Below are 16,583 nucleotides of genomic sequence, written 5' to 3'. Positions count from 1 at the left end.
CATTGTGATGCCCAGATGTCGTCGACCGATTACTTTTCTCGCGGATCCGGTAATTGTAAGATATAAAATTATTTTTATTTCGGTAATTCTTGCATTTATTTGAACAATTTTATTTATTTTAATATAAAACTGTTTCATTTTTAATAGCATACAAACAAAAATGTTTAAAAGTTTATACGTAGTATAATTATAGTTTATACATATTAATTGTGACAAAAATTTTCTCTCCTCTTTTTCTATATAAAATGAAAGTGAATACCGTCTTCAATTTGAATTTTATCCGAATCGAATAAATATAGATAGATATTTATCTCCTCCGATCATATTTAAATTCTGTATATCATTAGTGTTTCGAGATTAATATGAATTATTAAAAATAAGATATGATATATCTTATCTCCAAGGATAAATAAGAAATGATTGTTTCTTATCATTTCTAATTGTAATACGTGTGAAACATTTTAATATGCATATGATATTTCTTCTAAGAGTTACTGACAACGGCCTTAACAGGTAACAAAACAAATATCATATGTGTAAAGATAATATGGCTCCAAAGAAACTCGACTCCACTAATGAGAAACAGCTGAGAGGGATCTGTAACAATTGGATCGTTTGACCTGTTTTTATTGGCAGCTTGCGCAAGCGAGGAGCTCGAACGCTATCGTGTTTTACAGTTCGACCGCACGACTAGAATCATTTCGCGACACTGCTGGTGGCACTGATAAAAAAAATGCATATCTGATCGCGCTCTCGCGAAGTATATCCGCTTTTCTGTCTAAAGCAAATAACGTACGGGAGGCACGGCGCAGATGATTTCGTTCCGAGACATATACCTGGCAAGGAAAGAGATAGCTGCCTAAATCGGCTGACTTGGGCTTCTATTTTCGTCTTAAGAAGTGGGACTGACTCCACCACGTCGAGCACAGTCGCCTCTTCATCTTCGTCGCGTCGGATATGCTCGCGAGTGACCGTGAAAATAACAAGATCGCCACGATAACCGGTGAGAGAAACCCTTCTTGCATTAACGTTCGATAGTGTTGACAGTTTTGAAATTCGAAATAACTACAGTACAGTGAGTGTAATTTAGTGATGCACGTGCAGAGGGAAATAGAAATTTTCGGTTCCTACAGCTAACAGTTTTCGGAATCTTAACTAGATTACCGAACAGTGTATTAAATAAAAGAGAGAAAGAATATATAAAAACTTTAAATAATCAGAGAATATGTTTACAAACAATTATTTTGTAAGACTCGTTAGTTTTGTTGGAAAAGTCTTCAAATTTCGTTTGTGTTTAAGGACAGTTGTTTAAGTCTCCATCCATACTTATTATATTACGTCGTAGAAACAATATGCGTATTTAGTTATTACAATTTATATTATGTATAAATTTTAGATGAATTTCATACATATTTAAGAAATTAAATTAATTAAATGTATAAAAAAGCAAACATCTTATTCAAATATTTAATATTTATCTTTTAATATAACATAGGTATGTAGGTATAGATCACACTTTTAAAAACATTTCTTAATATTATCCTTTTTTTCTTGTTTTTTTTTTGTTTTATCTGTAAAAATGTTTTTTTCCGCAAGTAGATCTCTGTACCTGAATTCTATTCATATCTCTCATATTTTTAATTATACTGTTTATTATATAATCCACAATATAAACACGAGGCTTCACTTCGTAAAGTCACTGGTTTTTCATTTTTCAGACAACGTTAACGAATCGGCTGACTTCAATAAAGCCATCTCGACAACAGGTAAAGTTTTTTAAGTCTCATTCAAAATAATAATATTTACTATTTTTTTATTTTGTCTGTTTGTCTGTCTTCCTAACTTATCTTTTAGGCTATGGAGTATTTAATGTGTTACTGCTACTGGCAACATTGCCAATCGCATGGACCGCCATTTTCGATACTACTTCCGGCGCTTTTATCTTGGCATCAGCAGAATGCGACTTGGAACTCACATTCTTTCGCAAAGGCGTACTCGTGGCATTTCCTTACATAGGTACAGAACTTTAAATAGAACCGATTAAGAGAGAGAAAGAGAGAAAGAGAGAAAGAGAGAAAGAGAGAGAGAGAGAGAGAGAAATAATTGTAATACTTCTATAAATCTGCAACGTATTAATAATTATTACAAAATTATAGCAATCTTCTAAGATTATAACAACTTAACATGAAAGATATAATAGAAATCTTTAAAAAAATACTTTAGAAAATCAAGTATTAATATGAGTATTATTGAATATCATTATTGTATCATAATTAGTCTATTATTTAATTAATTTGAAAGTTCAATTAATTTGATATTATATATCTACATCAACATTTTTTTCTATTTCTTTGCACAATGTAATTTATGTTAATTATTTTGATAGTATTAATTTATATCTTGATCTTTTGTAGGTATGACAACGACTGCTTTCATATGGGACTACATAACGCCCTATGTAAGCATGAAAATATTGTTCGTGCTTGCATTATTAACTGATTCTATTCTGAACATCGTGAGCAGTGGCGTACAATCTTATTATATATTTATACTAGTCAAGTTTCTCAGTGGGATCCTGTGAGTATTCGTAATTTTTCTAAAGAAATCACTAAAAAAAAATTCAGATATCTTTTAAAATCCAACTGTACTTTGCTTATTAAAAAAAAATTTATTAGTAAGTATCCAACATTGAAAAAAATAATTAACATTCTCAAATTTTACTATTTAATCACATTTTTAATAATAAAACATTTCTCAATATTAATTTTCTCTGATTAATAGCACAGTATTTTTTATAATTGAATTTTCTTCTAAAAATCTCGAGGGATTCAAATGCATGCTTTTCCGATCTCTTTATGTTTATCGCAACCTTCTACCCCCGTAATCTTACGCCCGATAAGGTGTAACGCGCGCGCATCTATGATTTACAGTGCAGGCGGCCCGTTAGCGATGGTGATGACGTACCTGACGGAATTCCATTCGGCGAGGTACAAGCCGCGTTTCACCACATGGGTGGGATTTCTCTTTGCCATAGGAAACATCGTGCCAGCAGGTAAACACGCGATCGCGTAATAAATCGTATAATGCATCGCACTTATCAACAACAACACGTTATTCGCGATAGCAAATAAATAATGCACGTAAAAATATATTAAGAGCTAAATTCAAGTAAAGAAATTGTGGATAGAAAATATATATTTTATAAAATATAGATCATTTATGTACACACGATAAATAAATACATATACCCACATATAGCTTTATATAATTAGCTGATATAATGCCTCAATTATAATTATATTATCTTTATAGTATCTTTATTTCTAATTCATATAAATATAGCTATGATATTCTAAGTAGCTCGCATGTGAAAAGGATCCAGAATTGATCTCATGCGGCTCTTTAGCCGCGCCGAGAGATTGGTGAAATTAGTTCGAAATTAGATTACGTGTCACACTATCACGGCGTTCTATGTATAATGATCAGTGAACTTTATCTAACAGCGTAAGATGAATCACACTGACACTAAATAGTTCCAGTTGAACGCGCAAGATATCGAGATATATTGCGAAGCTTTAAGAAATGAATCAGTTAATTTAGATTGAGAGTCTAATCTTACAATATCAGTAATTAGGACTTCTCTTTATCGCAAGGAAAGTAAAAAAATGGAAAAATCGGTTTTGTTTGATATTCTTCTCGGAAAAGAGGTTTAATAAAGAAAGAGAAAGCCATAATATATACATGTACTCTTATAAATTTATCTCAACAATTAAATATGTTCGACTTTTCAGCTCTAGGCTTCACGATATTGCCATTGAATTGGCACATCGATATCTTCGGTCAAGACTACAATTCCTGGCGTATATACCTGTTAATCTGCTCAATACCACCCGTCGTCGGCTTCGTGACAGCGACCATGTTACCGGAAAGCCCTAAATATCTCATGGCAATTGGCAGGTCCGATGCTGCTTTGAAATTATTTAGGAGAATGTATTGTATGAACACCAGACAACCTTCGGAAACGTTCCCGGTAAGTCGAGTAACACGCAATTCAGTTTTTATTTCAAGACTCTTTCGGATCTTGTTATTTATTAAATATATATATAAGTACTTGAATAGAAATATCTAAATATCTGAAGCTTTCCGGCGTAGTATAATCTTAAAATAATATGTATAATAAAAAAAATTTTACTAGTTAATTTTTAAGCCTGATTTAAATGATTTATAATTCCAAATAAAATTTTATTTATAATTTTATGTGTAGTGTACTTTTTGTGTTTATTTATAATTTAATATATTAAAATATGTGACATGATTATAAATAGATATCTAAAATTTTATCGCGAATTATAGATTGCCTCAATTTTAATCTACAAAGATAAAAAAGTATATATTTTATTTATTATAAAATTTGGAAGAATTTTTAATATATGGTTGAGAACTTAAGATTGAGTTTCAGAAATTAACATCAACATCAGATTTAAGGACTGATTTCAAACAGAGTATGTCCAAACTCGTTATTTTAGCCGTTTTTTTGATACAGCACTCAACTAAGATTCATTTTCATTTCTGACTCGGGCAACGACGATATTGCATTATTCGGGCGTTATTATCTTTTTACCAAGCTTATCGAGCAAAACTCGTTGTTTCGGGCTCTAATAAATGGCTGTGAGATATCCTTCGCGACTTCGTAGCGCTTCTGCTAGATACAAATGACATGTTTTATTTACGACACGTCTGCAGCGAAGAGAAAAAGAGTGAGAGGGCGAAGTAAAATGGAAGTACAGAATGACGCAAATCGCATTTTCTAGGCGGACAAAGGCAGAGTCGGCTACCACCGGTTGTCGCATATATTGCGTTCCCCAAACTTAAGCTTTGCATTTTTTTTTGTCATAAAAATCTTTAGATAGTAAATCGAGTATCGTGTAGTTACTTCTTAGATTTTAATAATACTATAATAAAAATAATGATAAATTTATGTCGTTTCTATGTGCTCTTTATATATTATATATTACATATTTCTCCCTTATCTCTCTTACACATTGTATAGTGTCTGCTTTCGTATTTTATACTGCTCTACCGGCACTGAATTTAGATAGCAGTGCACAAATCGAACGCATAATTCACTCGGTGAGCAGAGAAAAGAGCGCCTTTCATCGTCGCCTTTTCCTCGTTGCAGATAAAAGCGTTGCTCGTTCGGCAAAAGACGCAATTGACGCGTCCCGTGCTCGAGGCGAGTCTCGAGAGGATGCGCGTTTCGTTGTACAACACGAAGCTACTACTCACGACGACGGCTTACCTGCCCGCCTTCTGCTTCGTAAGTTTCCTCCAATTTGGAAGTATGCTCGGGTAAGTTTGAGTAAAGTCGCGGCGCTTTTCGACGCGACGATAATCAGCGCGACGGTAATTGACGCGATTTGCTGTTCGATCGCGCAGATTTAATACGATGAGACTATGGGTGCCGCATCTCTTCATCATCCTCAACAACTTCGACGCGGCGAATTGGACACCGAAGGACAGGCAACCGACCATATGCGAAATGTTGGACCGGCACGCGGCTCTACCCGGCAGACGGTACTTGAACTGCACGAACTTTGACGATGCGTGCTTCAAGGTTGGTGAAATGGCGCGAAACCAAGAGACACTTCATCCATGATCGTATTAGAATCGATCTTGGAGTACAAAGTAAAATTTAATCGCGAAAAATGTCTTTATTAATTAGTAATTGCGTTGATCATTTAATTTTAAAATAAAAACCTTTGTGTGCTATTATTAAATGTTCGCAACATTTTTAATTAACGTTAATTAAAACAATTATTAATTGATAACAAACGGCATGCTTCACAAAATTTAATGAGATTCTTCTATATAAATATTTTCTTTTTTATCTAATAATTATAATGTCTTATAATGTTATGTTTCAGTGGACTATTAATCTTGTGATTTATCAAAATTCTTCTATATAAATATTTTCTTTTTTATTTAATAATTATAATGTCTTATAATGTTATGTTTCAGTGGACTATTAATCTTGTGATTTATCAAAATTCTTCTATATAAATATTTTCTTTTTTATTTAATAATTATAATGTCTTATAATGTTATGTTTCAGTGGACTATTAATCTTGTGATTTATCAAAATTCTTCTATATAAATATTTTCTTTTTTATTTAATAATTATAATGTCTTATAATGTTATGTTTCAGTGGACTATTAATCTTGTGATTTATCAAAATTCTTCTATATAAATATTTTCTTTTTTATTTAATAATTATAATGTCTTATAATGTTATGTTTCAGTGGACTATTAATCTTGTGATTTATCAAAATTCTTCTATATAAATATTTTCTTTTTTATTTAATAATTATAATGTCTTATAATGTTATGTTTCAGTGGACTATTAATCTTGTGATTTATCAAAATTCTTCTATATAAATATTTTCTTTTTTATTTAATAATTATAATGTCTTATAATGTTATGTTTCAGTGGACTATTAATCTTGTGATTTATCAAAATTCTTCTATATAAATATTTTCTTTTTTATTTAATAATTATAATGTCTTATAATGTTATGTTTCAGTGGACTATTAATCTTGTGATTTATCAAAATTCTTCTATATAAATATTTTCTTTTTTATTTAATAATTATAATGTCTTATAATGTTATGTTTCAGTGGACTATTAATCTTGTGATTTATCAAAATTCTTCTATATAAATATTTTCTTTTTTATTTAATAATTATAATGTCTTATAATGTTATGTTTCAGTGGACTATTAATCTTGTGATTTATCAAAATTCTTCTATATAAATATTTTCTTTTTTATTTAATAATTATAATGTCTTATAATGTTATGTTTCAGTGGACTATTAATCTTGTGATTTATCAAAATTCTTCTATATAAATATTTTCTTTTTTATTTAATAATTATAATGTCTTATAATGTTATGTTTCAGTGGACTATTAATCTTGTGATTTATCAAAATTCTTCTATATAAATATTTTCTTTTTTATTTAATAATTATAATGTCTTATAATGTTATGTTTCAGTGGACTATTAATCTTGTGATTTATCAAAATTCTTCTATATAAATATTTTCTTTTTTATTTAATAATTATAATGTCTTATAATGTTATGTTTCAGTGGACTATTAATCTTGTGATTTATCAAAATTCTTCTATATAAATATTTTCTTTTTTATTTAATAATTATAATGTCTTATAATGTTATGTTTCAGTGGACTATTAATCTTGTGATTTATCAAAATTCTTCTATATAAATATTTTCTTTTTTATTTAATAATTATAATGTCTTATAATGTTATGTTTCAGTGGACTATTAATCTTGTGATTTATCAAAATTCTTCTATATAAATATTTTCTTTTTTATTTAATAATTATAATGTCTTATAATGTTATGTTTCAGTGGACTATTAATCTTGTGATTTATCAAAATTCTTCTATATAAATATTTTCTTTTTTATTTAATAATTATAATGTCTTATAATGTTATGTTTCAGTGGACTATTAATCTTGTGATTTATCAAAATTCTTCTATATAAATATTTTCTTTTTTATTTAATAATTATAATGTCTTATAATGTTATGTTTCAGTGGACTATTAATCTTGTGATTTATCAAAATTCTTCTATATAAATATTTTCTTTTTTATTTAATAATTATAATGTCTTATAATGTTATGTTTCAGTGGACTATTAATCTTGTGATTTATCAAAATTCTTCTATATAAATATTTTCTTTTTTATTTAATAATTATAATGTCTTATAATGTTATGTTTCAGTGGACTATTAATCTTGTGATTTATCAAAATTCTTCTATATAAATATTTTCTTTTTTATTTAATAATTATAATGTCTTATAATGTTATGTTTCAGTGGACTATTAATCTTGTGATTTATCAAAATTCTTCTATATAAATATTTTCTTTTTTATTTAATAATTATAATGTCTTATAATGTTATGTTTCAGTGGACTATTAATCTTGTGATTTATCAAAATTCTTCTATATAAATATTTTCTTTTTTATTTAATAATTATAATGTCTTATAATGTTATGTTTCAGTGGACTATTAATCTTGTGATTTATCAAAATTCTTCTATATAAATATTTTCTTTTTTATTTAATAATTATAATGTCTTATAATGTTATGTTTCAGTGGACTATTAATCTTGTGATTTATCAAAATTCTTCTATATAAATATTTTCTTTTTTATTTAATAATTATAATGTCTTATAATGTTATGTTTCAGTGGACTATTAATCTTGTGATTTATCAAAATTCTTCTATATAAATATTTTCTTTTTTATTTAATAATTATAATGTCTTATAATGTTATGTTTCAGTGGACTATTAATCTTGTGATTTATCAAAATTCTTCTATATAAATATTTTCTTTTTTATTTAATAATTATAATGTCTTATAATGTTATGTTTCAGTGGACTATTAATCTTGTGATTTATCAAAATTCTTCTATATAAATATTTTCTTTTTTATTTAATAATTATAATGTCTTATAATGTTATGTTTCAGTGGACTATTAATCTTGTGATTTATCAAAATTCTTCTATATAAATATTTTCTTTTTTATTTAATAATTATAATGTCTTATAATGTTATGTTTCAGTGGACTATTAATCTTGTGATTTATCAAAATTCTTCTATATAAATATTTTCTTTTTTATTTAATAATTATAATGTCTTATAATGTTATGTTTCAGTGGACTATTAATCTTGTGATTTATCAAAATTCTTCTATATAAATATTTTCTTTTTTATTTAATAATTATAATGTCTTATAATGTTATGTTTCAGTGGACTATTAATCTTGTGATTTATCAAAATTCTTCTATATAAATATTTTCTTTTTTATTTAATAATTATAATGTCTTATAATGTTATGTTTCAGTGGACTATTAATCTTGTGATTTATCAAAATTCTTCTATATAAATATTTTCTTTTTTATTTAATAATTATAATGTCTTATAATGTTATGTTTCAGTGGACTATTAATCTTGTGATTTATCAAAATTCTTCTATATAAATATTTTCTTTTTTATTTAATAATTATAATGTCTTATAATGTTATGTTTCAGTGGACTATTAATCTTGTGATTTATCAAAATTCTTCTATATAAATATTTTCTTTTTTATTTAATAATTATAATGTCTTATAATGTTATGTTTCAGTGGACTATTAATCTTGTGATTTATCAAAATTCTTCTATATAAATATTTTCTTTTTTATTTAATAATTATAATGTCTTATAATGTTATGTTTCAGTGGACTATTAATCTTGTGATTTATCAAAATTCTTCTATATAAATATTTTCTTTTTTATTTAATAATTATAATGTCTTATAATGTTATGTTTCAGTGGACTATTAATCTTGTGATTTATCAAAATTCTTCTATATAAATATTTTCTTTTTTATTTAATAATTATAATGTCTTATAATGTTATGTTTCAGTGGACTATTAATCTTGTGATTTATCAAAATTCTTCTATATAAATATTTTCTTTTTTATTTAATAATTATAATGTCTTATAATGTTATGTTTCAGTGGACTATTAATCTTGTGATTTATCAAAATTCTTCTATATAAATATTTTCTTTTTTATTTAATAATTATAATGTCTTATAATGTTATGTTTCAGTGGACTATTAATCTTGTGATTTATCAAAATTCTTCTATATAAATATTTTCTTTTTTATTTAATAATTATAATGTCTTATAATGTTATGTTTCAGTGGACTATTAATCTTGTGATTTATCAAAATTCTTCTATATAAATATTTTCTTTTTTATTTAATAATTATAATGTCTTATAATGTTATGTTTCAGTGGACTATTAATCTTGTGATTTATCAAAATTCTTCTATATAAATATTTTCTTTTTTATTTAATAATTATAATGTCTTATAATGTTATGTTTCAGTGGACTATTAATCTTGTGATTTATCAAAATTCTTCTATATAAATATTTTCTTTTTTATTTAATAATTATAATGTCTTATAATGTTATGTTTCAGTGGACTATTAATCTTGTGATTTATCAAAATTCTTCTATATAAATATTTTCTTTTTTATTTAATAATTATAATGTCTTATAATGTTATGTTTCAGTGGACTATTAATTCCGTGATTTATCAAAATTCCACCGTTATCGCGTCATCGGCTGTGATATTCTCATTTCTCGCTGGATTCATAACAATCACCAAGCTTCGAAAACAGATTATAATGCGTAAGATATTACATTGTTACATATTTATTCTGCAGAAAGTAAAAACTGCCGTTTTTCTCTATTAATCAATACTTTTCAAGAAATTATTTGTTAACTAATATAAGTTATGTTAACAGCACGAATGCAATAAATAATAGAAACGCATATATTACGCACCGAAAAAAATATATCCTTCCTTTTTCTTTCTTAAATGCCGTTTGTTGCATAATTTTTTACGTATTCCTGCTACGCGGCGTAGAAGTGGTTAAGGGTTGTCTACAGGACATAATTATTTGTACCCGGCGCGGAAATAATCCGTAAATTAATGGAAACAACACCATTGTTGCAGTCACGGCCTTCCTGATATCGGTGGCAAGCAGTTTCGGAATAAATTGGGCGCAGTCTCCGCCGTACATGCTGACGCTGGCGGCGGCGGTTATCGTGACGACAAGAATAGCGGGTAATATCGTTACCGCGGTGAATGTCGACGTTATTCCCGTCCCATTAAGGTAATGCCGCGCGAATATAAGCGCGTTTCTTTGACGCGCGCGACCGTATCCTCTTCGCTCTTCTCGCTCGCGCATCCCTCATGTAACCCTGGAGATTAATTGCGACCGCGTGGCAGACGCGAACGAAAGGGGGTGGGTGAGGGAGAGGAAAGAGGTTGTGTCTCTGAGATTTTATCGGGTGCAATTCTCCATTCGTCGCTTTATCATCGTCGTTCGTTAACGCGAGAAAAAGAGGATACGCTGCTCTGCGCGAGATAAATATAATTTCGGTCGGCGGAAATGAATCTTTCGTTGCAGAGCCACAAGCACCAGCATCCTCACCATCATTGGAAATATCGCAGCCGCTGTGGGAAATTTGATTTTCTCCGCGCTTCTGGGCACCAAGTGCATCGTCGCTTTCATGGGATTGGGCTGCCTCTTCTCTGGTACGATTAACGCAAGGATTTAATCCTTTCGTAACGAATCGTATTATACTTCGCGGATAAAAGAATTTACAAAATCACTGTTTTCGCGACGATAAATTCAATCAAATCTATAATGCAAGATATCTTACAATATAATGTTAAATTGAGTGTTAAAAATGATTAATCAAGTTAATCAAGATACGAATTATAAAGATTCAATAAATCTCATAAGACTTATAAGACCTATAAATCTCATCTCTCAATCAAGTTATCACAAAAGCTTTATAAAAATCTATAACGCATCACTAAAATTTTGGATTAATTAAATTAGATTAACACCTTAATTTTTTGATAAAGAAAAAATGTTTTTTAAATACATATTTATGCAGACATCTTTTAATATATATTTCTTTTTTTCACAGTCTGTTTCTGCGTATCCTTATTCTTTCCGCAACCCGTGAGAGAATCGTCGAAGAAACTTGCTGAAGCTAGCACGTCGAAAATATGAAGAAGATAATAGAGAAACTTTGAAATCATTCATGTACCACCCATTTAGGATTATAAAATTTAGATTAAATGTATAGCTGCTTTAAAAAGCTCTAAATTGAGCTGTGATATTTTTCTAAAACAATTTACCGAAAAGAAAATTTTGGAAAATGTAACAAGAAATTTAATATTAAATAAATATGCCTTCTATTCTCTCTTTCTTAGGAGAAATGGACGCAATATTTTTTATAAAACTTTTGATTTTTTCTTTTTTCGATCCTTCCTCGATATTCTTTATATTAACAATGCAATAATTAATAATTTACCATAAAACAGGTTCCACAAAACTTCGGACTTGTCTTTTAGGGAAACGTTTTCTGTTTACAGAAATATTCCCCGACGTTACGACTTACGATGGCAATTTTCCTTCGTAAAAGCTTATCGTCAGGAACACAGGTGCGAATGTAATGTTATTTCCTACGATTATAAAAATGTCGTTTCACCGAATAGCATCTTTAATCCCAACAATCATCTTGAACAACTATCTTCTGCATTTACATGTAATAATGTGAAATGTCTATATCTCTTGACTATATAGTTTTTAATAGTCCGTTAAAAGAAGTGCACAGCAAACGATAAAGTGAAATTTTCTTACAGATTTTTATACCATTAGATTTTTTTGTTAAACTATAATTATTTTAGATCCTAGGCTATACCAAGAATATATAATCCTATGGCTTATCTTATCTACATTTTACATCTTCTATATGCAGATTTTACGTCCTTTTGATTAAACTGCTTTCAGTTTCGTCCGCGGGGTTGAGGAAGCCGCATTTGAATTGGAAAACATTTTGCGCTTTCAATTCGTATGGAATTATTCAAAATTCCTCGTCGTCGCCTAGTAACGAGGGACTTACGTCAACCTGCGTGAGCATCGCGTTGCAGATAAGCGGCGACAGGTTGATTACGCGTAGCACGTGAGAGCCGCTCAAGTCGCACGCAATCGCGAATTATCGAAAGTTATCCAACGTGATAGTTAATTAGCTAGTTGTGCGCGCGAAACTAGCCGAGGGGCAAATTCGTCGTAAACTTTACCTATACCGAACATACATGAGGGAACCATATAAACACGTGCTTATTGCCGTAGCAAGGCGGCGAGGCAAGAGTTACCCCGTTAAAGCTGCACTCCTCCTGGTTTTGCCCGAAGCATAAACATCCAAACTTGTACGCGGTTTCCTCTGCTTCGGCACAATTGTGCGATATATAGGGCAGGGCGCCTCCATACCGCGGAATTAACGTAAGCCGCGCAGTTATTCGTCACTTAACCCTTTCGGGACTCGAGGGATAACGCGGAGCCAAAGAATGTTTTAATGCTATCTCAGGATTAAAGGCTTTCCGTAAGTTTCTGGCTTACATGAATGTTGGGTGCTGCCTCAAGGACCAAAATTCAAACAATTGTAATATCTCGAAAGAGCAACGTGTGTGTATTAGCTATGAAAGCCTTTCTGTAAAGCCCGCTTTAGATGATCTATAATCCGCGATAAATTTTAGGATAAAATTCATAATTTTATGTGCTACATATCCTAATGTATGTATGTATTCTGTTACATGTCTTTTATATGTGCGTGTATTTTACTTCCTCAAATATCTCTTGCACATAATAATAAAAATATAATAATATTATAAATGAATTCTGAATGATATTGTATAATAATATTATAAGTGGAAATCTGTTTCGAATTTTGTGACGAAATCTACATTGTTTAAAGCGTATTTAATATTTAAATTATGAAGTAGTATTTTACAACTATATAATTATAATTAAAATATATAAAAGTCTTAGTGGTAACAAATTTTCTATGTAACTATCTATTTACCTATTTCTGAAACTTTTTCATCTGCAAACAATCCATAATTTTTTTGTTTCAAAAGAAAATAAATATGTAAATATTTATGAAATAGACATAAACGCAACAATTTCATATTATTTTGAAATTTGTATGCCGAATAACTGTATGGTAGACAATAATTATATGGTTTATTTTATAAAATTATATACCGTGCGGCGTGACTCAACACCAACATCATTATTTAAACGAGACCACGCATGGTCGATCACTTCGGCAATTTTATCTCTGATTTAATCTCTATTGCGTTTAATATGTTATTCATTTTGAAATCATGTAATGGTCTTAATATCTCATTAATATTTTATTGCAATAAATATCGTGGTCGTTTTATTAAATGCGTTAATTAAAAGCAAATACATCGTAAATGAAGATGTTCGCACTCGACTATGGTGCAAATTAGTTAGTATGTAATATTATTGTTTTTTCAGCTCTTCACAAAATACGCAGCCATATAATTCACGTAAATCGTTATATACATTCAGTAACCTAACAAATTGGCTTTATAAATTTTAAATTAAAATCATTTTTATTAATTTTTACACACATTTATTATACGAGTAAGATAAATGAAAATGCATCTTGATGCCCTCTCTGATATAGACTAGATAGAGATGCTAAAATTTATCGATACTCAACGCTTATACTCTATGGATAATTTAACATACACTATCTTGAGTACCGCTATTTTTGAGTATTCTCATAGTAGCTCGATGCCTAAAATATTATCGGTCGAGTACAAGTATCAAATACTGATATTTTATCCACGCCTAACTATTTTATCGGCCGCCTTGTACGATACACTCCTGTTTACTGACTGCGAATGCACATTTCTTTGGATGCATTTTCTTGCAAACTAGTTTCCCTCAGATGCATATGCAGAATCAATTTTATCTCACTGATCAATATTATAAACACAGAATTAATAATTTTAAAAATATCAATATTTGATCGAAACTTTTTAATTTCCATCATTATTTTATGTTAGTTACGTAGAAATAATAAATACAGAGTCAATATGTTGTAATTATATTTTCTGTATAAATATTCTGTTTCTCGATATCGTGAAAAATGCAATTTAATATATTTAGGAAATTCAATCAATATAATTTATCAGAGTAGCCATGGCGAATAAGAGCTCCCGCTTCGTTGGAAAAAGTGCATTTGTTGCGGTAAAAGCGGAATGGTGAGTGGAAATTCCTCGGTGACGGAACAAGGACAAAATACACACAGAAGTTACAGAGCTGTAGAGGAGTGCGCGCATGCGCAAACTGCGTTTTAATTTTCGCTGAAACATTCTTGAGAGTAGGAAGAACCTACAGCTATTTCATTCTAATCTTTTTCATTTCGTCTTGGCATTTTCTTCCGCAAAAAAAAAAAACGAAAAACAAGAAAGTTGTAATATAATTTTGAGAGACAAAATGCTATTTAGCACTTACATCAAATGTCAAATCAAGTAAAACTCTTTCGCCATGGGCTGACTATCGTATAGCAAACCGTGTGTGCCAGATGAAAAATAACGCACCGGTGAGACGACGATTTATCTCGACAGAAATTTTCCGCGAAGAAAAAAGTTATTACAGAAAGGGCAACTTCATCCTCGCGATCAAGCTTTCCGCAACTTGTCTGAGAAACGCGAGTGAGAGAACTCTGAAACTAGTTACGTATAAATTCTTATTCAATGTATCATTTCGCCGATCTTCTAGAAACGAACTTACGCAGTTTGTAAAAATTGTCTAACAAAAAGTGTCTAAAATAAATTTCATTTTTGAAGCAACAAGTTTGAAAATTTTATTTTAATAAAAATTTTTACGTCCTATTTTTTCATATCAAACAAATTTAAAAAACTTTTGTCTTTGAGGTATAATAGCATAAAACATAAAATATACTTTCAAATTATTCAGATAATTTTATAGATTTAATTACATTTCTATTTCTATCTATTTGCTTCTATTTTTTTCTGTTTTTATTTACTACTTATTTGCTATATACAATACTTTATCGCGGAATTGAGAAACAAACAATAGACAACCGCTAGACAAACGAAAAACCAGCCATTTCCCTTTTATTTTGCAAAAACATCTCAATCGCGCTTTAAAGACGCCAAAGAAATATATTCGTGTAAGTTCTTACTTAGAGTTCGTGGTTACAACCCTCTCAGCCGTGAAATGAAGTATGCACTCTTATCCATGGTAAAATCAAGCGGCATTAAGCTTAGCGCCCTTACGTTATTTCGTCATGAATAATTTATCAAGCACGCAACGCGCTTTTCCGAAACAATGCACGCAGATGCCATTGACAAACCTGATCGTTCGAGACAAATTAGCATTTTTTTTTTTATTGTGCGATTTACAACACCGCCGATCCTATGTTCATCTGCGTGAGCAGATCGATCCGTCGTCTCTTTAATCGCGAATATATATAACTTGTCTTATGACGCGAGGGATCCATCGGGGATCATTTCCTGACGACGTGACGTCCTGACGCGCTCGCTGACATTTTGCGTTAGTTATCGCCGATCAATTCTATACGTGCCGACGATTCCATCCCGTACCATAGCGAGTTCCCTTAAACCCGAATTACATTCGCTCCCACTGTCAACAGTGGTTACGCTCACTCGAGTGACATGCGTCACGTTATTATCCAAAGGATATAGCGGACAAACTCTCGTGTTTCAATCAACAAACTCGCGGTCCACGAGATACGACGATTTAAATAATGAAAGAGAATATATTTACAAAAGTATGATAAAAACAAAATAATTAATATTCGGATAATATATATGCATATATTCGATTTTCGAAGAAACGTAATATCAAGTTCACTTTTCAATTTTTATTTTTAAAAAGTAACAAATTAATTAATCTGAGAATTTTAATTGATTTTATAAAGAACTCTCTTATAAAAAATATAACATATTGGCATGAAGTGGAATGTAATGAAGCTTGATAATAATATCGGAATCATTCCCAGTGACCATCAACGTAGTCGAACGTTTCCCGGTTGCACATTTACAAAATTCCGGG

General features: G+C 29.7%; 1 protein-coding gene across 1 annotated transcript; it reads left to right on the top strand.

The window, feature by feature from the left end:
* Window positions 1–437: 437 nt before the first annotated feature.
* On the top strand, window positions 438–11,885 carry LOC115235183 (synaptic vesicle glycoprotein 2A-like). Its single transcript, XM_029806794.1, has 12 exons — window positions 438–1,003; window positions 1,719–1,766; window positions 1,855–2,016; window positions 2,415–2,577; window positions 2,931–3,052; window positions 3,792–4,030; window positions 5,180–5,349; window positions 5,437–5,614; window positions 10,155–10,272; window positions 10,601–10,760; window positions 11,058–11,185; window positions 11,587–11,885. The coding sequence occupies exons 1-12, from the start codon at window positions 958–960 to the stop codon at window positions 11,670–11,672; spliced, it is 1,620 nt and encodes a 539-aa protein (XP_029662654.1). The 5' UTR covers window positions 438–957; the 3' UTR covers window positions 11,673–11,885.
* Window positions 11,886–16,583: the final 4,698 nt, after the last annotated feature.

The sequence above is a fragment of the Formica exsecta genome, unplaced genomic scaffold, assembly GCF_003651465.1.
Source record: "Formica exsecta isolate Colony F162 unplaced genomic scaffold, ASM365146v1 scaffold211, whole genome shotgun sequence".
In the NCBI taxonomy this organism is placed as follows: Eukaryota; Metazoa; Arthropoda; class Insecta; order Hymenoptera; family Formicidae; genus Formica; species Formica exsecta.
Note: the sequence above shows the minus strand (reverse complement) of the source record. Positions and strands in the feature narration are given on the sequence as shown.